The sequence below is a fragment of the Oncorhynchus kisutch genome, linkage group LG22 (assembly GCF_002021735.2).
Source record: "Oncorhynchus kisutch isolate 150728-3 linkage group LG22, Okis_V2, whole genome shotgun sequence".
Taxonomy (NCBI): domain Eukaryota; kingdom Metazoa; phylum Chordata; class Actinopteri; order Salmoniformes; family Salmonidae; genus Oncorhynchus; species Oncorhynchus kisutch.
Window position 1 is genome coordinate 49,149,138 of NC_034195.2, and position 25,926 is coordinate 49,175,063.

The window sequence follows — 25,926 nt, forward strand, 5'->3', positions numbered from 1 at the left end:
CGATTATGAGAACCGATTATTTGTGTTGGCTCACTGAGGTAATGACTAGGATTTAGATCCGTGGGTTAACAGTCTTGTGGCGCGCACTGTGCATAAAAACACCTCAGAAGGACGCTCTAGTTTGAGAATATTTCAACAAAAACTGAAAACATTCATGCATAGTAAGATGAGCGTCCAACTCAAAGGTGAAAGAAGAGTGTTGAGTGGCATCCTTCAACTTGAGTCAAATCTAATTTTATTGGTCACATACACATGGTTAGCAGATGTTATTGCGAGTGTAGCGAAATGCTTGTGCTTCTAGTTCCGACAGTAGCAGCAATATCTAACAAGTCATATCTAATTCCACAACAAATACCTAATTTACACAAATCTAAGGAATGGAAGGAGAATATATAAATATATGGATGAGCAATGTCAGAGTGGCAGCCTAGGCTAAGGTGCAATAGATAGTATAGAATGCAGTATATACATATGAGATGAGTAATGCAATATATGTAAACATTATTAAAAGTGGCCGATGATTCAAGTCTGTCTGTAGGCAGCTAGTGATGGCTGTTTAACAGTGATGGCCTTGAGATAGAAGCTGTTTTTCAGTTTCTCGGTCCCAGCTTTGATGCACCTGTACTGACCTCGCCTTCTGGATGATAGCGGGGTGAACAGGCAGTGGCTCGGGTGGTTGTTGTCCTTGATGATCTTCTTGGCCTTCCTGTGACATTGGGTGCTGTAGGTGTCCTGGAGGGCAGGTAGTTTGCCCCCAGTGATGTGTTGTGCTTGTGCAGACCGCACTACCCTCGAGAGCCCTGTGGTTGTGGGCAGAGCAGTTTCTGTACCAGGCGGTGATACAGCCCGACAGGATGCTCTCAATTGTGCATCTGTAAAAGTTTGTGAGTGTTTTAGGTGACAAGACACATTTCTTCTACCTCCTGAGGTTTCTACCTCCTGAGGTTGAAGAGGCGCTGTTGCCCCTTCTTCACTACACTGTTTGAATGTGTGCCTGTTACAAAGGAAAAGGACAAATCAATGAATGAACAACACAAAAAAATGACACAAATTGCCACCTGGGGCAGTCAGAGACCTTCATATTGTATGCAGAAAAGCCTGGTGTAGGTAGGACGCCACAGAGCGCAACCCAAAGACACCAAAAGTGCGGAACTGACGTATCCTCTAACCTCAGGTGACGTAGTCTCTTGTACAGTTAGGACGGACACTTGCCAGACACGAAGGTCTCTACGACTCGCCGGTGGTGAAGGACGGCGGCGCCATTTTGCGACTGAACGCGTGGAAGTAAAGAACATATAAAGATAACTTTTTTTTTTTTGTGAATTCATAGTTTACGTAGAAACACATTAATTGATGTGGGATACATTTCTCAAGACAAGAATATTGGTTGCTCCAGCAAGGATAATCTAAAAACAAAATGTTGACCGACTAGCTAACGTTAGCTAGCCTAGCAACTAGCTAACACTCAGGGCTAGCCAGCAGGCTAGAAGTGTACTAACGACTTTACCTAGATAACGTTAACTCTCTTGCTTTAAAATAACAAGTTCATGTTGAAACAACTTACATGACATGTCATTTTCAGCCGAAGTTGACCAACTAATCTAACTAATTACATTTTGATTTGTTTCATCCATTTTTTGGGTGGGGGGGTTATAAGCTAGCCTAACCACGTTGTCATTATCTGTTCCCCACAGCCATCCCTTAATAAGGAACAATGTACCCCAACGCGTTATTGACACAGGTGGCGCGATCGAACCCGTTCAGCGCTCCCGGTTTCACTCTCCAGAAAGTCGAGGAGCCATCACAAAGTCTTACTGCCGATCATGGACCAAGAAAACGCACATTGGCTGCGGCTGCAGTGGCCGGTAAGAAGAGTGGTGTATATGTGATTTAATATTAGCTAACAAAGTCCTCAAACGAATTAGTTAGCTAAAATAGGTTTTATAGCTAATATTACCGGTTATGGGTTTATGAACGAAAGCCAATTGAACCGTCTCTTTTATCTCTCTTTACTTATCGGTGTGTACATCAATGACTATGTTTGAATTAGTGAGTACATCAATGACTGTTTGAATTACACCTATAAAGCTTAAATCGTCTAGGCCCAGTTTTTCTAAAATTATCTTTCCGGATTTCGGCTTTAGGATTAAATGCACATACATAGAATGAATAGAACAGACTAATCATTGACATGAATATGAACTCACGTTTTTATTTCTATTGGTGTAATACTATCCAATAGACTGATCGCTGAATATCAGGCATCAGACATTTTTTTTTGTTCGCTTTTGGCTTCTGTACAGTCCCTTTGCACTTCCTTTTAGGCAAGGCCTTGCAGTCATGCATGGAGGACACTGAAGGGCAAAGTTTTGTAAAAAAAAAAAAAAAAAAAGTGGGCCAGAAGCTATGGCAACTTATTAGTAGACCTCGAGCTAGCTTGAGATAAATAAATAAAAAGAAGAAGAAAAGGAACGCAGCTAGTACTATTGCCAAGGCCCGATCCCCTTTTTATGAGGACTAAAGCTACAATGCAATTCATATTGTTAGACCTAAATGGTCTCGTGTTGTCTATAGCCCTGGTACAGGTAGCTAGATAATTACAAAGTAAACACTGTAACAGCCTAGGGCTTATTTTGTTGCAAATAAGTGGAATAACACATGGGGGCCTAATCTCATGGTTGAGTTGAAAGAATAGTGTCAAAGACGTGTGTGTGTGTGTGTATAGGGTGCACATGGTGTTACCTGATCTCCTTGCCACGTGAGTTTGGAGGTCTACCAATTTACTAAAGGTCTCATTATGGACTGGTCCTAGGCTGTGCTACTTGCGTTGACAGTTTCTTCCATTGAGTCTTATCCGTTAGTTATTTAATGGGAACCGTTGGGCTTCGTTATACTTGAGCCCCTATCAAATAGATTAGATGGATAGGCTACCGTTTTCAAATAGATTAGACGGATAGGCTACCGTTTACAACCCTCCGTTTGCGTACTGTGTAAGATACGGTGCCCTTTAGCTACATGTACCCATATATAAATGGAATAATCAGCCGTAACGCCGTTATGACGGTGATTTTTTTTATTTTTTTCCGCTGTTGCTAGACTGTCGAGCTCCGGTATCGGCTTGGATAGAATGTGAGGCACCAGTTAGACTCAGTACTAGAATAAATATATGGTCTTCACTCTCAGAGTTGAACTGAACATTTCTATTCCGGTCTCTGCACCAACTACCCAACTTAAGACTAGGCCTAATACTGCAGTGTACATTTACATCTGTGAAAGAACCCCAATTCACTGTCTTTTCCTCAGAGGGAGACAGTTGTGAGTTTGGCTCATCGCATTATTTCATCATGTGTGGCATCGGTGGAATCCTGAGCTGTGGTACCACACACACAGCAGTGGTGCCCCTTGACCTGGTCAAGTGCAGGTTGCAGGTCTGTGGCCCCCGACCACGGGTTGCATGGCATGTATATTGTGTTGTGGATTCCACTAAAACATTGACATCCCAGATAACAGTATTTTTACATCCCAAATAGCTTTTATTTTCAGGAACGGTCTGGTTCCACTAATATACAGTGGGGTGGAAGCAGCCAGGTATTTTATTTGCATGCTTGAACTAGTATTGTTGAGGCCCTAGGAGCTAAAAATGAGAGTTCACGTGTGAACTGTGAAGCTTTAACAGAATGCGAAGCTGGCATTCTTTAACTTTATGGTATGACCCCTAAATGGTACTGGCAGGCGCTTGCCCTTTCTCTGTGCCGCTAAGAGCAATTTGATACTCTACCCACATTCATTCAACATCAGTGACCTTTAGCCTAGCAACAACTGCAGTCAAATTCCTAGCCAGGACAGGACATCCTCCTTGTTAAAAACTGGACTGCCCTGCCTTGGAGTTGGGCCTATAATACTTGCAGAACAAGTTTTCTAAATGACGACTGGTGTCCTTGGCCAGTATTCACAAAGTGTAAGAGTGCTGATCTGGGATACTTTTTGACCTTTCGATCATAATGAATAAGATTACATTGATAAAGAAGGGACCTGATCCTAGATCAGCACTACAACTCTTGACACTCAATGAATAATGACCCTGGTATGGGAATAGAGGAATCACCTATTATTGAAGATTTAGTTTTATGGTATGAACTTACTTTTACAATAAAAACATGAGTCCGTGTCAGGGAGAGTGTCTTCTCCACTGTGCTAGAGGGCATAATCAAGAGAAAAGCCTAGAGAGCGTATTATGACAATCCATTGCTAGCGTTGTGGTGTGAGACACTCGGCATGGCTTAGAAGTGATGTTAACTTAACAGCATGGTGTGTGTGTGTGTTGTCTGTCTCTATTCTGTATTGTGTTCGGTCTGCTCTAGATTCTGACGTTAGCTGTGAGTTTGGCTCTAAGAAATACTATGCCTTGTGCGGCTTCGGCGGCATCCTCAGCTGCGGGATCACACACACGGCGGTCGTTCCCCTTGACCTGGTCAAGTGCCGTCTGCAGGTCTGTATATCCGCTAGTCGTGTGGGGGGTTGTGTCCCAAATGCCGCCCTATAGTCTTCATAGTACACTACTTTTGACCATAGGGTTTCTGCCAAAGTAGTGCACAATGTAGATAATAGGTTACCATTTGGGACGTAATTCTAGTCTCTGTGATCAATGTGCTCTGCTGCGCTGGAAGAATGGATACATTGCAGCGTTGAAGGTCGATTCCATTTCAATCCAGTGACTAAATTGATATTCAAATTTTTTCCCCTTCCTTCCTGCTTTGAAATGGCATTGACCCCAACTCTAATACATGTATAATACATTGAGTGTGTTATGGCCCTGTACTATTGAGTGTGTTATGGCCCTGTACTATTGAGTGTGTTATGGCCCTGTACTATTGAGTGTGTTATGGCCCTGTACTATTGAGTGTGTTATGGCCCTGTACTATTGAGTGTGTTATGGCCCTGTAGTATTGAGTGTGTTATGGCCCTGTAGTATTGAGTGCATTTCCCTTACAGGAACCCTGCAGCACTATTTCCCCACTTAAAAAATAAAAAAAATAAAAACATCAGTTCGGTTTCTAATGTAGGTTCTGTTCTCCAGGTGGACCCAGACAAGTACAAGAGCATCTTCAAGGGTTTCTCCATCACCATTAAAGAGGATGGCATGAGAGGGCTGGCAAAGGGCTGGGCTCCCACCTTCATCGGTTACTCCATGCAGGGTCTCTGCAAGTTTGGCTTCTATGAGGTGTTCAAGATCACCTACAGCGACATGATCGGAGAGGTCAGTACTGTAGTAGTGCTCATCAGTGAGACTAAGTCCACGTCCCAAATGGCACTCTTTGAACAAAAGTAGTGCCCTATACAGGGAGTAGGGGGGACTTAGCCAATATGTTGATTCCTTGACTCAACTGTATTGGACCTTTCTTTGCCAGGAGAGTGAATGTAAAGGAATCGAGTAAAGATGAATTGCGAAAGACCCAAAGAATAAGGTCGTCCTCCCATTTTTATAATCATCCAACCGGCTCTTTCTCAATCAATCTTTCCTCGATTCTTTGCATCCTCTCGTCTGCTTCTCAAAACGTATTGAATACGGTCTTGAAGTAAGGAATCTTAGCGCTTAGCAGAACCCTCCAATACAGTTGAGGAGGCAAAAAGGTGAGATGTGAGGAGTCGTGGAAAGACTTAATTGAGATTGTGGTTTTGCTCTTCACCTCCTACCCTGCCTGTCTGGTAAATGCAGGAAAACACCTACCTTTGGAGGACCTCTCTCTACCTGGCTGCGTCTGCCAGTGCAGAGTTCTTCGCTGACATCGCCCTGGCCCCAATGGAGGCGTGTAAAGTGCGTATTCAGACCCAGCCCGGCTACGCTAACACCCTCAGACAGTGTGCCCCTAAGATGTTCGCCGAGGAGGGAGTCTGGGCGTGAGTATCCCTACTGAATCAGCCGGTCACATTTAGCTACCTTCGTCTTAGCCCCAACCCTTTTGATGTTTGTTATTCTGAAGGGTCTGGGTTGGTATGGTCAATGAAGTTCTGGTGCTCTCAGATCTGCAACCATCGAAGGGCTAGGACCGAGGGTCAGGGAACACATTGGGCCCAGCTGAATTAATATGGCCTTGTTTTGTCATGACTAGAATAAACTCCTCAATGATGAGGATGTTTCAAAGTCCAACATGCTCCTTAGATCCACCTCTGGGGGGCGCTCCTGGTCTGAGTCTGCTATCTCTCTCTCTCTGAGTGTTGACTGCAGCTCCAGCCCAGACGCTCCCAACAGCTTTCTGGCTGTACAGTTGGAGGTGCTTGAGTCATTGGCGTGTGAGAACAGTCTACCTGCTCCTCAGCCCACTCCCTGCACTGGCACCCTCGCTGGAAAATGACCAGTGCAGACAGGCTGGGGAGCGGACAGCTTTTATATGTCCCTAATGAACTTTTTCTTTACACGGGTCATAGACTATTTGGTTCCTGTTTCCTATACCCAATTTAAGCCTCCTGGTCTTAAATATATGCTCACGGAATAATCTATTAAAACAGTTGTTTATTCCAGAATTAGATTAAAGGTCCAACGTAGCTGTTTTTATCTCAATGTCAAACAAAAAACTCAGTGTGATTGCTTTCATTTAAAACGGTCAAGAATAAAATAGCTTTTTTAGCAAAGAGCAATTTCTCAAGCAAGATTTTAGTTAGGACTATCTGGGAGGGGAAAACTAGCTGTTATTGGCAGAGTTTAAAACTTCCTTATTGGTTTATTAACTAATGTACCGACTGGTGATGTCACCAGGTAGGTCAAAACCTCATCCCACCAAAACAAGCTGAAATTTCAAACAGCTCTTACACTAAAAAAATCTAAAATATTATTTCAACCTTAGTGTGGAAATGTATATAAAACAAGAGAACAATCCTGTTTTTGACTGCACTGGGCCTTTTAATCCTGTTGAGGTAAAGGTCAATAACATGGAAACAAGTCACTCACGCTCTGCCTCTTTGTGGCTGCTCTATAGTTTCTACAAGGGTGTAGTCCCACTGTGGATGAGGCAGATCCCCTACACCATGATGAAGTTTGCCTGCTTTGAGAGGACCGTAGAGCTGCTGTACAAACATGTGGTGCCTAAACCCCGTGCTGAGTGCTCCAAGGGTGAACAGCTGGTCGTCACCTTCGTGGCCGGATACATTGGTGAGTCAATGGTTCTAAAGAGAAGCGTTTTGAAGTTGGTAGATGTTTTGTTTTGGTTAGACTTCTAACCACAAGTGGGTATACTGGGTATTAAATCCTTTTAAAGATTAGTTTTACAATGGATTTCTGTTGGTATGTGTTATGAGAATTTCGTTATCAATGTTCAAAAATTTCAATTAATCTACTCAGTCTGCAATCCAGAGTTTGTAAGATTCTGGTTGAATGAAACAGACGAGTCCCCGCTTACAATTGTCAAAATGTTTATTCACGAGAGTACTCTGAAGTCCATTATACAAAGACATCCATTTTATACCATGCTCCTTAATTACGCACATACTTTCACGCCAACAGTAGATATCCTACGCACATACATACATACACACACAAACCGTAGGTGAGTTTTATCCTTCTCCATAGTTCTCACCACTGTGTATCACTACCCAGCCGACAGTTCCATTCCCCCGAGATTAGGGAAACCTTGACAAGTCCTCCCTGTCCTATCATAAGTTCCTCAGAGTTCTAGCCAGGCCGGTTCAAACACAGTTTAATTGTTCTTGGTATTTTCCTAGGCACACACACACACACACACATTTCTCTCTCTCCCAGTCCAACCTAGTCGGACTTATGTTAAATACTTTAATTAGTCCTTATACATGCTACATAACTATAATCCCTAATGTTTCCTTGTAGAATTATTTAATCATTATCTCTAAACATATACATTATTTTATCAGTATGAGATGTAGCCTATAACTTTACTCCTAAGCCATAACTCATCCAAAATGTATTTTTTTCTTAATCGATTTATCTGATATGATATTTTCTATGTTGTCCTGATCACATCTCTGATGGTTGTTCTGTCCCCTGCAGCTGGTGTGTTCTGTGCCATCGTCTCCCACCCTGCTGACTCCGTGGTGTCTGTGCTGAACAAGGAGAGTGGCAGCACCGCCATCGGAGTGCTCAAGAAGCTCGGGCCCAAGGGTGAGGAGTAGCACTGCATTCCTCTGTCAGAACCCTCCCTACCCCCATATCCTTTTCACTCTACTGAGACATACCAAATTGTACTGGGTTGACGCTGATATTTCCCTTTCACCTTGTTTTGTCCAGCAACTTCTTTTAACTGTGGCGGATGTGTAACCAGGCCAGCTCAGTACAGCTTGGTTTGGCTCTGTAGTGTGACTCAGCCAGTAGGATCTTTCAGATGGAAATGTATTGTGTGCTAAAGAGGTTTCCAACACGCTCCTTAGATCCACCTCTGGGGGGCGCTGCTGGTCTGTTGAGTCTGCTATCTCTCTCTCTCTCTGAGTGTTGACTGCAGCTCCAGCCCAGACGCTCCCAGCAGCTTTCTGGCTGTACAGTTGGAGGTGCTTGAGTCATTGGCGTGTGAGAACAGTCTACCTGCTCCTCAGCCCACTCCCTGCACTGGCACCCTCGCTGGAAAATGACCAGTGCAGACAGGCTGGGGAGCGGACATGATTCACTATCTCCTACATCATCTGTTGTACCACCATCAGACATTTTGATTTGTTGCTATTTTTATGTATATGCTGTAACATAAAGTATTATATTTTGACTTGAGTGTAAACTGTTGTGTTCTGTTGCTTTCTTCCTTTGTATCTCAGGTGTGTGGAAGGGTCTGGTGGCTCGTATCATCATGATCGGTACCTTGACCGCCCTGCAGTGGTTCATCTACGACTCTGTCAAGGTCTACTTCTGCCTGCCCCGTCCCCCTCCCCCAGAGATGCCCGAGTCCCTCAAGAAGAAGCTGGGGATTACAGAGTAAAGAAACAAAATGGCGGCCTTATCAACAAATATCTATTCAAAATGGCGGCCTTATCAACAGCAATATAAGATGGCGGCCTTCAAACAACACATCCTTAAGTTAACATCCACACTGCACACCGCTATCTGCCTGGTATAGTCATAGCTGTCTTGTTCTGCCTGTAGACCACCTACCCTGGTCTGAGCTACTTCAGCATATTACATTCAGAGCGAAATATGCCATGTAGAACAGACATGCCACTACGACGTGTAGAATAAAGAATCATGTTGACTCTATTAGTAGCGTTTCTATATGCGACGTACTGAACATGGCCCTGGTCAGCATGAGTTGGGGTCCATTTCAATTAGATTCCAGAAGTAAACTGAAATTCAGCTTCTTTTTTTTAAATTATAATTTCTTAATTGAAATTTTAGTTTTTGGGTTTGAATTGAAATGAAACTGAACCCAACCCTACTGGTCAAGGGGGAGGAGGGTTCCCTCCTGTGGGGGAATACAGGGAAGATGACAACACATGCCATCAGGTTAACACCCTACCACAGTTGGTTAATGTTCTAATAAATAAATGAAAATGTGGAAACATTTTATGTCCTTGTTTTTGAAAGGTGTGTGTGACTGATGTTGGATTGTAGTTCAGGGGATGTTTTTATGCCCCTTTAAACAGATCATTACTTGTTCTGTTATTGGTTGTAGTTTAGTTATGAGGATTTTTGCACTAAAAAGTTAATGGAACATTCTTATGATTTGTCTGATTCTTGCATTATTACCTAGAATACACACATCCTGCAGGTGAAGAAGCCGGATGTGGAGGTCCTGGGCTGGTGGGGTTACAAGTGGACGTGAGGGTGTGAGGCCGGTTAGCTGTACTGCCAAATTCTCTCAAATAACATTGGATGTGGCTTATGGTAGAGAAACCAAAGTGACTAATACGCCTCGCTCACAATGATTAGTGTCATAGCACAAAACACTATGCAGCATCATCTGGATGTGTGCAAGAAATGTTCAACATTCACCTTCTGCTACCATTTCTGTCAAGCTGTCTACGTGTACAGTTTGACACAAATGTTTGACAAATCCAATGTACTCACTGCAACTGCCTCTGTGCTGCAAATGCAGCGTTCTGTTAGAAATTAATGTACATCTAGTGTTCCAAAATGCAGAGGACCTGTCGGGGGGATCTAGGCGTAAAACACAAGGGATTTAAAAAAACAAACAAACATGTATTTAACCTTTAACAAGGCAAATTAAGAACAAATTATTATTTAAAGTGATGGCCTACCAAAAGGCAAAAAGCCTCTGGGGCTGGGATTAAAACTCAATTCCATTTAAATAATGGACAAAACACATCACGACAGAGACACTACATAAAGAGATACCTAAGACAACATATCATGGCAGCAGCACAAAACATGGTACAAACATTATTGGGCACAGACAACAGCACAAAGGGCAAGAAGGTAGAGACAACACGCAACGCAGCCACAACTGTCAGGAAGTGTCCATGATTGAGTCTTTGAATGAAGAGATTGAGATAAAACTGTCCAGTTTGAGTGTTTGTTGCAGCGAACCGTAAAGACGAGCGACCCAGGGATGTGTGTGTGTGCTTTGGGGACTTTTAAAAGAATGTGACCTCCAGAACGGGTGTTGTATGTGGAGGATACACAATGTAAATCGCCATCTGAGGTGCAGGGCAGGTGCACCAGATGGAGCCTGTGTCATTACAGACATTTGGCATCCGATTAGTAAACCTAGAGCGTTGTCCGGTCAGAGTAAAGCAGGAGGAGGAGCCGATTCTAGAGCTCTGTGCTGCTGTCACTGTGTCACTCGTTTTGGGCCTGCGTCACATGCATCCGAATCTGTAGTGCTGCAGCTCATCTACGGTATTCCTCCTGACCTGACTGGATAGAGGATACGGTCGTTGCGTGTTGTGGTTGCAGGGAGAACGCACCTTAGCTCTCTTCTGGTCTCGTCAGACATGTTGATTACATGGTGGTATTTATATATTACAGCTCGGAGCATCCTCCAACAAAGCAAGTATTTGTTATTGTTTGTGCCTAAAGTAGTTAAGTGTTTCCTGCTAGGATCGACAAGCTCTCCACGGTGATATGGTGTTTCTGTTGATTGAATGGTTGGTTGTATGTGTGTTTAAGAACGGGGTGTAGGTGGTAGTAGGCGAAAGTCATGCAGGACTAAAGACTATAATCAAATGTCTAAAACCTTAATCTCTAATCTCTGGGCAGGACAGGGCAGTGCTGTCAGCCTGCCCATTTTAAAGCGACGCAGGTTATTTTTTTGAGTGCATCAATTATTTAATGAAACCCAAATGAATCCTAGCTGGGTCAGGAAAAGTGTTTGTCCTGTTTGTGTCTGAGGGTTCACTATTGTGTCTCTTTGGACATGTAAAAGACTTACATTTTATGTGTCTGACCAGGTACATTCTCTCTCTACCCAACCCCTTCCCTCCTCTCACTCCCCTCTTCCTTTTCTATTTCTGCCCCCCCCCCCCCCCCCCCCCCCCCCCCCTCTTTTCCCATCTCCTTCCCTCCAGCATTGAACATGGCCTCTATCCTTCAGAAGCTCATGACCCCCCTGGTCAGTGGGAACCCGGAGCCACCCAGGAACAAGGTGACGGTGGTGGGGGTCGGACAGGTGGGCATGGCCTGTGCTGTCAGCATCCTGCTCAGGGTAAGACCCAAACCTGCTCTGTGTTGTTGACTGACTCCTGTTAAAAACATTGCTACAGTATTATGTCTAGACTAACCCCCACCCCGTGTTACAGTATAACCTGTCTCATCTAACCCCCACCCCGTGTTACAGTATAACCTGTCTAGTCTAACCCCCCACCCTGTGTTACAGTATAACCTGTCTCATCTAACCCCCACCCTGTGTTACAGTATAACCTGTCTAGTCTAACCCCCCACCCTGTGTTACAGTATAACCTGTCTCATCTAACCCCCACCCTGTGTTACAGTATAACCTGTCTCATCTAACCCCCACCCCGTGTTACAGTATAACCTGTCTCATCTAACCCCCACCCCGTGTTACAGTATAACCTGTCTCATCTAACCCCCACCCTGTGTTACAGTATAACCTGTCTCATATAACCCCCACCCCGTGTTACAGTATAACCTGTCTCATCTAACCCCCACCCCGTGTTACAGTATAACCTGTCTAGACTAACCCCCACCCCGTGTTACAGTATAACCTGTCTAGTCTAACCCCCACCCCGTGTTACAGTATAACCTGTCTAGTCTAACCCCCACCCCGTGTTACAGTATAACCTGTCTAGTCTAACCCCCACCCTGTGTTACAGTATAACCTGTCTAGACTAACCCCCACCCCGTGTTACAGTATAACCTGTCTAGTCTAACCCCCACCCGGTGTTACAGTATAACCTGTCTAGTCTAACCCCCACCCTGTGTTACAGTATAACCTGTCTAGTCTAACCCCCACCCTGTGTTAGTCTAACCTACACCCCGTGTTACATTATAACCTGTCTAGTCTAACCCCCACCCGGTGTTACAGTATAACCTGTCTAGACTAACCCCCACCCGGTGTTACAGTATAACCTGTCTCATCTAACCCCCCACCCTGTGTTACAGTATAACCTGTCTCATATAACCCCCACCATGTGTTACAGTATAACCTGTCTAGTCTAACCCCCACCCCGTGTTACAGTATAACCTGTCTAGTCTAACCCCCACCCCGTGTTACAGTATAACCTGTCTAGTCTAACCTACACCCCGTGTTACAGTATAACCTGTCTAGTCTAACCCCCACCCTGTGTTAGTCTAACCCCCACCCCGTGTTACAGTATAACCTGTCTAGTCTAACCCCCACCCTGTGTTAGTCTAACCTACACCCTGTGTTACAGTATAACCTGTCTAGTCTAAGCCCCACCCTGTGTTAGTCTAACCCCCACCCTGTGTTACAGTATAACCTGTCTAGTCTAACCCCCACCCTGTGTTAGTCTAACCTACACCCTGTGTTACAGTATAACCTGTCTAGTCTAACCCCCACCCTGTGTTACAGTATAACCTGTTACTACTCATCTCTCAGTAGTCTGTATTACACAAACATTCCCTCTTTTATTAGTGTCATAACAAGGTGTTTTTGCTCATGTAGGAACACCTTGTTCATTGTGTGTTCAACTAGTTTATAAATTGTTTTTTTAGAAGCACACATGCAAATGATATGTAATCAATAATATTACCATTTACTTACAGTGCCTTGCGAAAGTATTCGGCCCCCTTGAACTTTGCGACCTTTTGCCACATTTCAGGCTTCAAACATAAAGACATAAAACTGTATTTTTTTGTGAAGAATCAACAACAAGTGGGACACAATCATGAAGTGGAACGACATTTATTGGATATTTCAAAAAAATTTAACAAATCAAAAACTGAAGAATTGGGCGTGCAAAATTATTCAGCCCCTTTACTTTCAGTGCAGCAAACTCTCTCCAGAAGTTCAGTGAGGATCTCTGAATGATCCAATGTTGACCTAAATGACTAATGATGACAAATACAATCCACCTGTGTGTAATCAAGTCTCCGTATAAATGCACCTGCACTGTGATAGTCTCAGAGGTCCGTTAAAAGCGCAGAGAGCATCATGAAGAACAAGGAACACACCAGGCAGGTCCGAGATACTGTTGTGAAGAAGTTTAAAGCCGGATTTGGATACAAAAAGATTTCCCAAGCTTTAAACATCCCAAGGAGCACTGTGCAAGCGATAATATTGAAATGGAAGGAGTATCAGATCACTGCAAATCTACCAAGACCTGGCCGTCCCTCTAAACTTTCAGCTCATACAAGGAGAAGACTGATCAGAGATGCAGCCAAGAGGCCCATGATCACTCTGGATGAACTGCAGAGATCTACAGCTGAGGTGGGAGACTCTATCCATAGGACAACAATCAGTCGTATATTGCACAAATCTGGCCTTTATGGAAGAGTGGCAAGAAGAAAGCCATTTCTTAAAGATATCCATAAAAAGTGTTGTTTAAAGTTTGCCACAAGCCACCTGGGAGACACACCAAACATGTGGAAGAAGTTGCTCTGGTCAGATGAAACCAAAATTGAACTTTTTGGCAACAATGCAAAACGTTATGTTTGGCGTAAAAGCAACACAGCTCATCACCCTGAACACACCATCCCCACTGTCAAACATGGTGGTGGCAGCATCATGGTTTGGGCCTGCTTTTCTTCAGCAGGGACAGGGAAGATGGTTAAAATTGATGGGAAGATGGATGGAGCCAAATACAGGCCCATTCTGGAAGAAAACCTGATGGAGTCTGCAAAAGACCTGAGACTGGGACGGAGATTTGTCTTCCAACAAGACAATGATCCAAAAGATAAAGCAACATCTACAATGGAATGGTTCAAAAATAAAGATATCCAGGTGTTAGAATGGCCAAGTCAAAGTCCAGACCTGAATCCAATCGAGAATCTGTGGAAAGAACTGAAAACTGCTGTTCACAAATGCTCTCCATCCAACCTCACTGAGCTCGAGCTGTTTTGCAAGGAGGAATGGGAAAAAATGTCAGTCTCTAGATGTGCAAAACTGATAGAGACATACCCCAAGCGACTTACAGCTGTAATCGCAGCAAAAGGTGGCGCTACAAAGTATTAACTTAAGGGGGGCTGAATAATTTTGCACGCCCAATTTTTCAGTTTTTGATTTGTTAAAAAAGTTTGAAATATCCAATAAATGTCGTTCCACATCATGATTGTGTCCCACTTGTTGTTGATTCTTCACAAAAAAATACAGTTTTATATCTTTATGTTTGAAGCCTGAAATGTGGCAAAAGGTCGCAAAGTTCAAGGGGGCCGAATACTTTCGCAAGGCACTGTATATGAATGACCTGTGTTGGGGCTGTCTCTCTGCAGGAGCTAGCTGATGAGCTGGCATTGGTGGACGTGATGGAAGACAAGCTGAAGGGAGAGATTATGGATCTGCAGCACGGCAGCCTCTTCCTTAAAACACCCAAGATAGTCGCAGGCAAAGGTGAGTCTATAGCAATGGGACACTAGGTAACCAGAGAGCCAAGATGGCCACCCTCTACATGTCAAATTTCTTTTCTCTATTTTATTGGTCACGTTGTCTTTTGAAATGTTATAAACTTGTTCACTTGTCTCCTTTGGCCAGACTACTCTGTGACGGCTAACTCTCGCATTGTCGTGGTAACGGCGGGCGTACGTCAACAGGAAGGAGAGAGCAGGTTGAATCTGGTTCAGAGGAATGTCAACATCTTTAAACGCATCATCCCTCAGATCATCAAACACTCCCCACACTGCATCATCATCGTGGTCTCTAACCCAGGTACTCACTACACACACACACATACTAGTGTTAGTGACTCCAATTATTTGTTAAAGCAGTGTAGCCTAAGCCCAGAAGTCTCTCCCTGGCCATAGTTGATGTGCTGACCTATGTGACCTGGAAGTTGAGTGGCCTGCCCAAGCACCGCGTCATCGGCAGTGGCACCAACCTGGACTCCGCCCGATTCCGTTACCTGATGGCAGACAAACTGGGCATCCACACTTCCAGCTTCAACGGATGGATCCTGGGAGAACACGGAGACACCAGCGGTAAGTGTCCAGTGTGTGTATGTGAGCGGGTGTGGTGCATAATTAGGACAAATTAAAGAACACACACTCAGGAAGTCAGGACAAGTGTGTTTTTATAACATTCAAATATGCTTTAGAATTCTTCTACTATAAATAGTAGCAACCCCTTCCTTTAGGGTTACTGTGATAAAGGTGAGACGTGAGAGACCTGCTAATCTATCTGGGCATTAAGGAGTTAAGTGTTAACCTAATTAACTGTGTGTGCTTTAGTGCCTGTGTGGAGCGGAGCTAACGTAGCAGGCGTTAACCTGCAGACGCTGAACCCTGACATCGGTACTGATGCTGACCGGGAGAACTGGAGGGAGATGCACAAGCAGGTGGTCGACAGGTAATGTCGGCCTACACAGTCCTATTCAAGCAACCTGTTATCTCTATTGCTGTTGGTATAAATCAATGTCATTTGAAGTTTAATTTCTGTAGTTCTGCTCTCTCACTGTTATGGAGTTGTGTGTATGTTGTGCTCAAAGTCACAACGGCAATCTGGTTGCCTGCTCACTTCCACAATCATTTTTACTGTCAGCCCTGGGATTCGAACCGGCAACCCACCGGTTACTCCCCTGTTTCTCGAACTGCAAGGCTACTGAGATTTAAAAATGTGACTGTGTGAGTTTTCAGTGCCTATGAAGTGATCACGCTGAAGGGCTATACTAACTGGGCCATTGGCCTGAGTGTGGCTGACCTGACAGAGAGTCTGATCAGGAACATGAACAGAATCCACCCTGTCTCTACCATGGTCAAGGTAAGGAGGACACACACAGTACTGTATATGTAAGTAGAATGTGTGTCAGTGTGTAGACACTTATCTAATGTACAAACACACACCTACACCCACAGATTACAGCATACCCATAATGCACAACACACATACTACCATTCAAACGTTTGGGGTCACTTAGCAATGTCCTTGTTTTTTAAAGAAAAGCAAATGTTTAATCCATAAAAAAAAACATCAAATTGATCAGAAATACAGTGTAGACATTAATGTTGTAAATGACTATTGTAGCTGGAAATGGCAGATTTTTTATGGAATATCCACATAGGTGTAGCAGAGGCCCATTATCAGCAACCATCACTCCTGTGTTCCAATGGCACGTTGTGTTAGCTAATCCAAGTTTATCATTTTAAAAGGCTAATTGATCATTAATAAACCCTTTTTTAATTAGGTTAGCACAGCTGAAAACTGTTGTTCTGATTTAAAGAATCAATAAAACTGTCCTTCTTTAGACTAGTTGAGTATCTGGAGTATCAGCATTTGTGGGTTTGATTACAGGCTCAAAATGGCCAGAAACAAATAACTTGCTTCTGAAACTCGTCAGTCTATTGTTGTTCTGAGAAATGAAGGCTATTCCATGCGAGAAATTGCCAAGAAACTGAAGATCTCGTACAATGCTGTGCACTCACTCCTCCCTTCACAGAACAGCGCAAACTGTCTCTAACCAGAATAGAAAGAGTGGGAGGCCCCGGTGCACAACTGAGCAAGAGGACAAGTACATTAGTGTCTAGTTTGAGAAACAGACGCCTCTGCCGTTTCCAGCTACAATAGTCATTTACAACATTAACAATGTCTACACTGTATTTCTGATCAATTTGATGTTATTTTAATGGACAAAAAATTTGCTTTTCTTTCAAAAACAAGGACATTTCTAAGTGACCCCAAACTGAACGGTAGTGTGTGTGTTACATACAATAGATATAAATACAAGCACACAAATAACTACACACACACACACCTACACTACTCCAAAGTGTCCATGCTGTTGATCTTCAGGGCATGTACGGTGTCAAGGACGAGGTGTACCTGAGTCTGCCGTGCGTCCTGAATGCTGGGGGCGTGGCCAGCGTGATCAACATGACCCTGACGGATAATGAGATCGGCCAATTAAAACAGAGCGCTGACACATTGTGGGGCATACAGAAGGACCTGACGGATGTGTAACAGAACAACAGGGGGCGCCACACTCCACTCACCACCAGGCTGCATCACAATAATATCTCCTTTGTCCTTAAGTGTGGACTCCTTCACAATTTTCGAATCTACAACATGTATCTAATCTTATCTAGATTCACACAATCCAAAAGCATTGGATCGCTGGAGGCATGGGCCAGTGCGAGTTTACATCAGTAATTTCCTTTCAAATCAATGAAGGGAACTAGTGCACACTTTTGGAGGAAGGATAGATAATTGGGACAGAGCCCCACTCTCCTGATCACCTATAACGTATGTCACTTAGAAAACAAGTCGCTTTTATCCAAAACGACTTTCAGTACAGAGAATGCATATATTTTGAATGTGTATTTGTTCCCTGCGGTAATTTCCTTCATTAATTTTAAATGTTTGTATATATACATTTATATTTTTTAATGTAAGTCGTTTTGGATAAGAGTGTCTGCTAAATGACGTAAATGTAAATTGTAATTGAACCTGAAACTTTTCCATTGCTAGCACTGCACTCTTAACTGGGCTACACAGTAAAAAAAAAAAAACTCAACTTCCAAAACTACACGGTCAGTGTCACTGCTCCCATTTTACACTCTAGTACTGTTCTTAGCTTCCCTGTTATCTGGGAGGGGGTTTGGGTCACCATGGAAATAGGATCTAGTCCTTCTATTTCTATGTTGGTCTCATGGGCACTTGGTTTGAGGGTTACTTTGTACATGACTGCTTTACTGGAAAAGGGTCAGATTACAGAGTCTTTGGGTTGGTGAACAGCACTATTAAAAATAACATTTATTCAGGTGTGCGATCAGCAAAAGCTTCAGTCATTTGTCCTTGTCAGAATGAAGAGAAATACAATCATGTTGTTTGATGTGTAAATGAATAAAGCAAGATTATTTATTGGTCCTGCCTCATTTCTTTACTTTTCAGGGACAGAATAATTTTTAATCAACGGTAATTTATTTGTTTCAGATTTAAAAATGTATGTCTTCTGTTGTATCACAACCGGTCGTGATCGGGAGTACTATATGGCGGCGCACAGTTGGCCCAGCGTCGTCCGGGTTTGGCCTAGGGGGTTTACTTAGCTCATTGCGCTCTAGCAACTCCTTGTGGCGGGCTGGGCGCCTGCAGGCTGACTTCGGTAGTCAGTTGAGGATGTTTCCTCCGACTCATTGGTGCGGCTGGCTTCCTGGTTAAGCGGGCAGGTTTTAAGAAGCGCAGTTTGGCAGGTCATGTTTCGGAGGATGCATGACTTGACCTTTGCCTCCCGAGCCCATTGGGGAGTTGCAGCGATGAGACAATATGGAAAAAGGGGTTGTGACCTAATAATTTTAACTATATTATTTAAAAAATAATTATTTAAAGGGCCAATAAACAGTTGAAACAATAACAAAGCATTATCCCCACCACTGTTTTACCAAAAAGCTGGGAGATGGGGCTAGAAAAATGTAATTACTCTCAACTTCATAGATCTTGCATCCATAGCATCCATGGTCTGACCATCCATTATATCAAATTACAGTTTGAATCATGTTTTGAGGCTATACAGTGTTTGTTGACAAACATTGGAGTAAAAAAAAAGTGTATTTTCTGGGTTCTGATTGGGTATGACAGTTGAACTAAACTCATGAGGCATATGTTATACTCTTCAAGAATCAATGGGAGTACAAGATCATGAATTTAAAGGGATTGGTCCTTTAAAGGTATGCATTAACACTTGTTAACAATGACCTTTTATAAGGGGTGTTTTCCGTTCTGCTTAGATTGAGCCCTAGGCATGGGGTGAAGTGTCACCGTACTGTTTTCTATTAGACAGATTATGCCTCTAGGTGCAACCTGGAAAAGGTTCAATAAAATAAATAAAAAATCAGTACCTGGTTTGGTGCCAGGACAACCTCTCAATGTGAGCAAAGCAGAGGAGCTGATCGTGGACTATAGGAAAAGGAGGGCTGAACAGGCCCTCATTAACATCGACTGGGCTGAAGTGGAGCGGGTTGAGATTTTCAAGTTCCTTGGTGTCCACATCACCAACAAACTATCATGGTCCAAACACACCAAGACAGTTGTGAAGAGGGCACAACAAAACCTTTTCCCACTCAGGAGACTGAAAAGATTTGACATGGGTCCCCAGATCCTCAAATGGTTCTACAGCTGCACCATCGAGAGCATCACCGCCTGGTATGGCAACTGCTCACCATCTGACCGTAAGGCGCCACAGAGGGTAGTCCATCACTGGGGCCAAGCTTCCTGACATCCAGGACCTATATACTAGGCGGTGTCAGAGGAAAGCCCATAAAATTGTCAAAGACACCAGTCACCCAAGTCATAGACTGTTCTCTCTGCTACCGCACGGCAAGCGGTACCGGAGCGCCAAGTCTAGGACCAAAAGGCTCCTTAAAAAGCTTCTACCTCCAAGCAATAAGACTGCTGAACAACTAATCAAATGGCCACCCGGACTATCTACATTGACCCCCCCCCCCTTTGTTTTTGCACTGCTGCTACTCGCTGTTAATTATTTGTGCATAGTCACTTTACAAATTACCTCCACTATCCGGTACCCCTACACACTGACTCGGTCCCAGTACTTCCTGTATATACCCTCCTATTGCTATGTACATTTATTGTGTTACTTTGTTATTGATTCAATTGGTTTTCCTTTAGTTTATTTAGTAAATATTTTATCAACTCTTTCTTGAACTGCATTGTCGGTTAAGGGCTTGTAAGCATTTCACTGTAACCCTAACCTGTTGCATGTGACAAATACAATTTGATTTGATGGATGGTGTTCAGAGTGGTGTGATGTCAGTCTCTAAAATGGTACTCTATTCAGGGGTAAAAAAAAAAGTGCACTTTATAATAGGTAATAGGGAGCCATTTTGGCCAAAGACCATGTTAAGTATGGTGGACTGTCAGTTGAGTTTTTATTGTTTTGTTGATTTTTATCACCTCAAAGTGATAAATAGTCATTTGATTTGATTTGATGAACGAAAGTCCAGCACAGAACAAAGCAAAATAGTTGTTTGAAAAGGAAAACAGCTCAAGTGACCATTAGAGAGCTTTAAACATTTAAAAAAAATATATATATATTTGATTTACTGCATTAATAATATAATTATAATAATTCTATTCAATGAAATAGCAAATTGGTATTACATTAACAGTGCATTATATTTCACAACATGAAACATTTATCGTTCAACATTGTAGTTGATATTCCACATTGGTTGGTCTTGAAAATATAAATAATTTTCCCTGGCTGCAAAGAAAACATCTATTGCATGTCATTATGTGAAACTGGGACAAGCTAAAGAGAGATGATGCCACATGAGACCTTTTCAGGTCACTGTCAAGACACCACACATATCAAACACTAGAATGTATAGACACATACAATATACAAACACATATTCAGCTGATTTGATATTGTGAGAAAAATTAGCTATGGAGGGAGATATAAAGGAGAGAGAATCATGCTCATGTAAAGTGTAAAGGAGAGAGAATCATGCTCATGTAAAGTGTAAAGGAGAGAGAATCATGCTCATGTAAAGTGTAAAGGCGAGAGAATCATGCTCATGTAAAGTGTAAAGGAGAGAGAATCATGCTCATGTAAAGTGTAAAGGAGAGAGAATCATGCTCATGTAAAGTGTAAAGGAGAGAGAATCATGCTCATGTAAAGTGTAAAGGAGAGAGAATCATGCTCATGTAAAGTGTAAAGGAGAGAGAATCATGCTCATGTAAAGTGTAAAGGAGAGAGAATCATGCTCATGTAAAGTGTAAAGGAGAGAGAATCATGCTCATGTAAAGTGTAAAGGAGAGAGAATCATGCTCATGTAAAGTGTAAAGGAGAGAGAATCATGCTCATGTAAAGTGTAAAGGAGAGAGAATCATGCTCATGTAAAGTGTAAAGGAGAGAGAATCATGCTCATGTAAAGTGTAAAGGAGAGAGAATCATGCTCATGTAAAGTGTAAAGGAGAGAGAATCATGCTCATGTAAAGTGTAAAGGAGAGAGAATCATGCTCATGTAAAGTGTAAAGGAGAGAGAATCATGCTCATGTAAAGTGTAAAGGAGAGAGAATCATGCTCATGTAAAGTGTAAAGGAGAGAGAATCATGCTCATGTAAAGTGTAAAGGAGAGAGAATCATGCTCATGTAAAGTGTAAAGGAGAGAGAATCATGCTCATGTAAAGTGTAAAGGAGAGAGAATCATGCTCATGTAAAGTGTAAAGGAGAGAGAATCATTATATTGATAGGCGCTTGAATTTGACTATATTGCTGTCCTGCCAGTGCATTTCAAAATGTAATGAGAACTTTTGAGTGTCAGAGAAATTGTATGGGAGTAAAAAGTACACATTGTCTTTAGGAAAGTAGTGGAGTAAAAGTTGTCAAAAATATAAATAGTAATGGAAGTACAGATAACCCCCAAAAAACTACTAAAGTAGCACTTCAAAGTATTTTTACTTAATTACTTTACACCACGGAATGTAATAACATATATACATACTAATTACACATTCACATAATGTAACAAATGCATAAATAGTAGTATTGCCGAACAACTATTTGGGCAACCATAGACGTTACACAATCACTTTACTCAACTTTACTTTACTTTTAAGTAGATGACCTGGGAAGTTCAGTTTCTCCACTGAAATCAAGGACAAAAGATGTTACTGTATCTTATTTGCAACACCCATTCAATCTCAACCAAAATTACAGTTTTGAGCAGTCTGTAGGCTGTGCCTAAAATGCTGTTACCTTGGGGCACGCTCCGAGGAGACACCGATGTCACCAAGAGTAGTGTTGAGGAGTGAACACTTTGTAACAAGAAAATGTTTTTCTCTTTATATCATTCATTATTTTGTGAGGAAAATATTTGTAGGCAACTGTAAAAGCATCCTGACATAACAATATGGGTGCATACATTTGTTTGGGGGGGGGGGGGGGGCATGTCCCAACAAAACAGAATAAGAATACAATTGCTACTCATTCAGCCACCAGTTGTCAATGAAAAGTACTATTATTCAAAATGCATTTTTAGCCGAGAAGAGAGCTCAGATTCTGATATAGTATATCAAAGCACATTTATTAGCTTCTTAACCGCCTTCCCTGGTCACTCATCAGCTTCTTAACTGTCCCTGGTCCCTCATTAGCTTCTTAACTGTCCCTGGTCCCTCATTAGCTTCTTAACTGTCCCTGGTTCCTCATTAGCTTCTTAACTGTCCCTGGTCCCTCATTAGCTTCTTAACTGTCCCTGGTCCCTCATTAGCTTCTTAACTGGTCCCTCATTAGCTTGTTAACTGTCCCTGGTCCCTCATTAGCTTCTTAACTGTCCCTGGTCCCTCATCAGCTTCTTAACTGTCCCTGGTCCCTCATCAGCTTCTTAACTGTCCCTGGTCCCTCATTAGCTTCTTAACTGTCCCTGGTCCCTCATTAGCTTCTTAACTGTCCCTGGTCCCTCATTAGCTTCTTAACTGTCCCTGGTCCCTCATTAGCTTCTTAACTGTCCCTGGCCCCTCATTAGCTTCTTAACTGTCTTCACTGATCCCTCATTAACTTCTTAACTGTCCCTGGCCCCTCATTAGCTTCTTAACTGTCCCTGGTCCCTCATTAGCTTCTTAACTGTCTTCACTGGTCCCTCATTAGCTTCTTAACTGTCCCTGGTCCCTCATTAGCTTCTTAACTGTCCCTGGCCCCTCATTAGCTTCTTAACTGTCCCTGGTCCCTCATTAGCTTCTTAACTGTCCCTGGTCCCTCATTAGCTTCTTAACTGTCCCTGGTCCCTCATTAGCTTCTTAACTGTCCCTGGTCCCTCATTAGCTTCTTAACTGTCCCTGGCCCCTCATTAGCTTCTTAACTGTCCCTGGCTCCTCATTAGCTTCTTAACTGTCCCTGGTCCCTCATTAGCTTCTTAACTGTCTTCACTGGTCCCTCATTAGCTTAACTGTCACTGGTCCCTCATTAGCTTCTTAACTGTCCCTGGCCCCTCATTAGCTTCTTAACTGTCCCTGGTCCCTCATTAGCTTCTTAACTGTCTTCACTGGTCCCTCATTAGCTTCTTAACCTTCCCTACCTTCCCTGGCCCCTCATTAGCTTCTTAACTGTCCCTGGTCCCTCATTAGCTTCTTAACTGTCCCTGGCTCCTCATTAGCTTCTTAACTGTCCCTGGTCCCTCATTAGCTTCTTAACTGTCTTCACTGGTCACTCATTAGCTTCTTAACTGTCACTGGTCCCTCATTAGCTTCTTAACTGTCCCTGGCCCCTCATTAGCTTCTTAACTGTCCCTGGTCCCTCATTAGCTTCTTAACTGTCCCTGGTCCCTCATTAGCTTCTTAACTGTCCCTGGTCCCTCATTAGCTTCTTAACTGTCCCTGGTCCCTCATTAGCTTCTTAACTGTCCCTGGCCCCTCATTAGCTTCTTAACTGTCCCTGGCTCCTCATTAGCTTCTTAACTGTCCCTGGTCCCTCATTAGCTTCTTAACTGTCTTCACTGGTCCCTCATTAGCTTCTTAACTGTCACTGGTCCCTCATTAGCTTCTTAACTGTCCCTGGCCCCTCATTAGCTTCTTAACTGTCCCTGGTCCCTCATTAGCTTCTTAACTGTCTTCACTGGTCCCTCATTAGCTTCTTAACCTTCCCTACCTTCCCTGGCCCCTCATTAGCTTCTTAACTGTCCCTGGTCCCTCATTAGCTTCTTAACTGTCCCTGGCTCCTCATTAGCTTCTTAACTGTCCCTGGTCCCTCATTAGCTTCTTAAATGTCTTCACTGGTCCCTCATTAGCTTCTTAACTGTCACTGGTCCCTCATTAGCTTCTTAACTGTCCCTGGTTCCTCATTAGCTTCTTAACTGTCCCTGGTCCCTCATTAGCTTCTTAACTGTCCCTGGTCCCTCATTAGCTTCTTAACTGGTCCCTCATTAGCTTGTTAACTGTCCCTGGTCCCTCATTAGCTTCTTAACTGTCCCTGGTCCCTCATCAGCTTCTTAACTGTCCCTGGTCCCTCATCAGCTTCTTAACTGTCCCTGGTCCCTCATTAGCTTCTTAACTGTCCCTGGTCCCTCATTAGCTTCTTAACTGTCCCTGGTCCCTCATTAGCTTCTTAACTGTCCCTGGTCCCTCATTAGCTTCTTAACTGTCCCTGGCCCCTCATTAGCTTCTTAACTGTCTTCACTGATCCCTCATTAACTTCTTAACTGTCCCTGGCCCCTCATTAGCTTCTTAACTGTCCCTGGTCCCTCATTAGCTTCTTAACTGTCTTCACTGGTCCCTCATTAGCTTCTTAACTGTCCCTGGTCCCTCATTAGCTTCTTAACTGTCCCTGGCCCCTCATTAGCTTCTTAACTGTCCCTGGTCCCTCATTAGCTTCTTAACTGTCCCTGGTCCCTCATTAGCTTCTTAACTGTCCCTGGTCCCTCATTAGCTTCTTAACTGTCCCTGGTCCCTCATTAGCTTCTTAACTGTCCCTGGCCCCTCATTAGCTTCTTAACTGTCCCTGGCTCCTCATTAGCTTCTTAACTGTCCCTGGTCCCTCATTAGCTTCTTAACTGTCTTCACTGGTCCCTCATTAGCTTAACTGTCACTGGTCCCTCATTAGCTTCTTAACTGTCCCTGGCCCCTCATTAGCTTCTTAACTGTCCCTGGTCCCTCATTAGCTTCTTAACTGTCTTCACTGGTCCCTCATTAGCTTCTTAACCTTCCCTACCTTCCCTGGCCCCTCATTAGCTTCTTAACTGTCCCTGGTCCCTCATTAGCTTCTTAACTGTCCCTGGCTCCTCATTAGCTTCTTAACTGTCCCTGGTCCCTCATTAGCTTCTTAACTGTCTTCACTGGTCACTCATTAGCTTCTTAACTGTCACTGGTCCCTCATTAGCTTCTTAACTGTCCCTGGCCCCTCATTAGCTTCTTAACTGTCCCTGGTCCCTCATTAGCTTCTTAACTGTCCCTGGTCCCTCATTAGCTTCTTAACTGTCCCTGGTCCCTCATTAGCTTCTTAACTGTCCCTGGTCCCTCATTAGCTTCTTAACTGTCCCTGGCCCCTCATTAGCTTCTTAACTGTCCCTGGCTCCTCATTAGCTTCTTAACTGTCCCTGGTCCCTCATTAGCTTCTTAACTGTCTTCACTGGTCCCTCATTAGCTTCTTAACTGTCACTGGTCCCTCATTAGCTTCTTAACTGTCCCTGGCCCCTCATTAGCTTCTTAACTGTCCCTGGTCCCTCATTAGCTTCTTAACTGTCTTCACTGGTCCCTCATTAGCTTCTTAACCTTCCCTACCTTCCCTGGCCCCTCATTAGCTTCTTAACTGTCCCTGGTCCCTCATTAGCTTCTTAACTGTCCCTGGCTCCTCATTAGCTTCTTAACTGTCCCTGGTCCCTCATTAGCTTCTTAACTGTCTTCACTGGTCCCTCATTAGCTTCTTAACTGTCACTGGTCCCTC

General features: G+C 43.4%; 2 protein-coding genes and 2 non-coding genes across 5 annotated transcripts; all 4 read left to right on the plus strand.

The window, feature by feature from the left end:
* Positions 1 to 1,004: 1,004 nt before the first annotated feature.
* On the plus strand, positions 1,005 to 9,514 carry LOC109867596 (phosphate carrier protein, mitochondrial). 2 transcript variants are annotated; one of them, XM_020456837.2, is made up of 8 exons: positions 1,005 to 1,284; positions 1,695 to 1,865; positions 4,362 to 4,489; positions 5,078 to 5,257; positions 5,717 to 5,898; positions 6,975 to 7,147; positions 8,018 to 8,128; positions 8,770 to 9,514. In XM_020456837.2, exons 2-8 carry the CDS (start codon positions 1,715 to 1,717, stop codon positions 8,928 to 8,930), a joined length of 1,086 nt encoding a protein of 361 aa, XP_020312426.1. In that variant the 5' UTR covers positions 1,005 to 1,284; positions 1,695 to 1,714; the 3' UTR covers positions 8,931 to 9,514. The 2 variants fall into 2 exon arrangements, with proteins under 2 accessions (XP_020312426.1, XP_020312428.1); XM_020456839.2 differs by lacking the exon at positions 4,362 to 4,489 and adding an exon at positions 3,304 to 3,428 and having other exon boundaries at positions 1,152 to 1,284.
* Positions 6,147 to 6,383, plus strand: LOC116356434 (small nucleolar RNA SNORA53). The gene has a single exon (XR_004204929.1). It is a non-coding gene; the product is annotated as a small nucleolar RNA SNORA53 (small nucleolar RNA).
* Positions 8,381 to 8,622, plus strand: LOC116356435 (small nucleolar RNA SNORA53). The gene has a single exon (XR_004204930.1). It is a non-coding gene; the product is annotated as a small nucleolar RNA SNORA53 (small nucleolar RNA).
* Positions 9,515 to 10,563: 1,049 nt separating the features above from the next.
* Positions 10,564 to 18,398, plus strand: LOC109867497 (L-lactate dehydrogenase B-A chain). The gene is made up of 8 exons (XM_031802064.1): positions 10,564 to 10,957; positions 11,476 to 11,612; positions 14,819 to 14,936; positions 15,078 to 15,251; positions 15,347 to 15,520; positions 15,770 to 15,887; positions 16,175 to 16,298; positions 17,328 to 18,398. Exons 1-8 carry the CDS (start codon positions 10,903 to 10,905, stop codon positions 17,493 to 17,495), a joined length of 1,068 nt encoding a protein of 355 aa, XP_031657924.1. The 5' UTR covers positions 10,564 to 10,902; the 3' UTR covers positions 17,496 to 18,398.
* Positions 18,399 to 25,926: the final 7,528 nt, after the last annotated feature.

Coding starts and splice junctions, on each gene's coding strand:
- LOC109867497 (XM_031802064.1), top strand. CDS start 10,903: ATGTTGATTACATGGTGGTATTTATATATTACAGCTCGGAGCATCCTC. Junction 11,613..14,818: donor CTGTCAGCATCCTGCTCAGG/GTAAGACCCAAA, acceptor GTCTCTCTGCAG/GAGCTAGCTGATGAGCTGGC. Junction 15,252..15,346: donor CATCGTGGTCTCTAACCCAG/GTACTCACTACA, acceptor CCCTGGCCATAG/TTGATGTGCTGACCTATGTG.
- LOC109867596 (XM_020456837.2), top strand. CDS start 1,715: ATGTACCCCAACGCGTTATTGACACAGGTGGCGCGATCGAACCCGTTC. Junction 5,258..5,716: donor ACAGCGACATGATCGGAGAG/GTCAGTACTGTA, acceptor TGGTAAATGCAG/GAAAACACCTACCTTTGGAG. Junction 5,899..6,974: donor GCCGAGGAGGGAGTCTGGGC/GTGAGTATCCCT, acceptor GCTGCTCTATAG/TTTCTACAAGGGTGTAGTCC.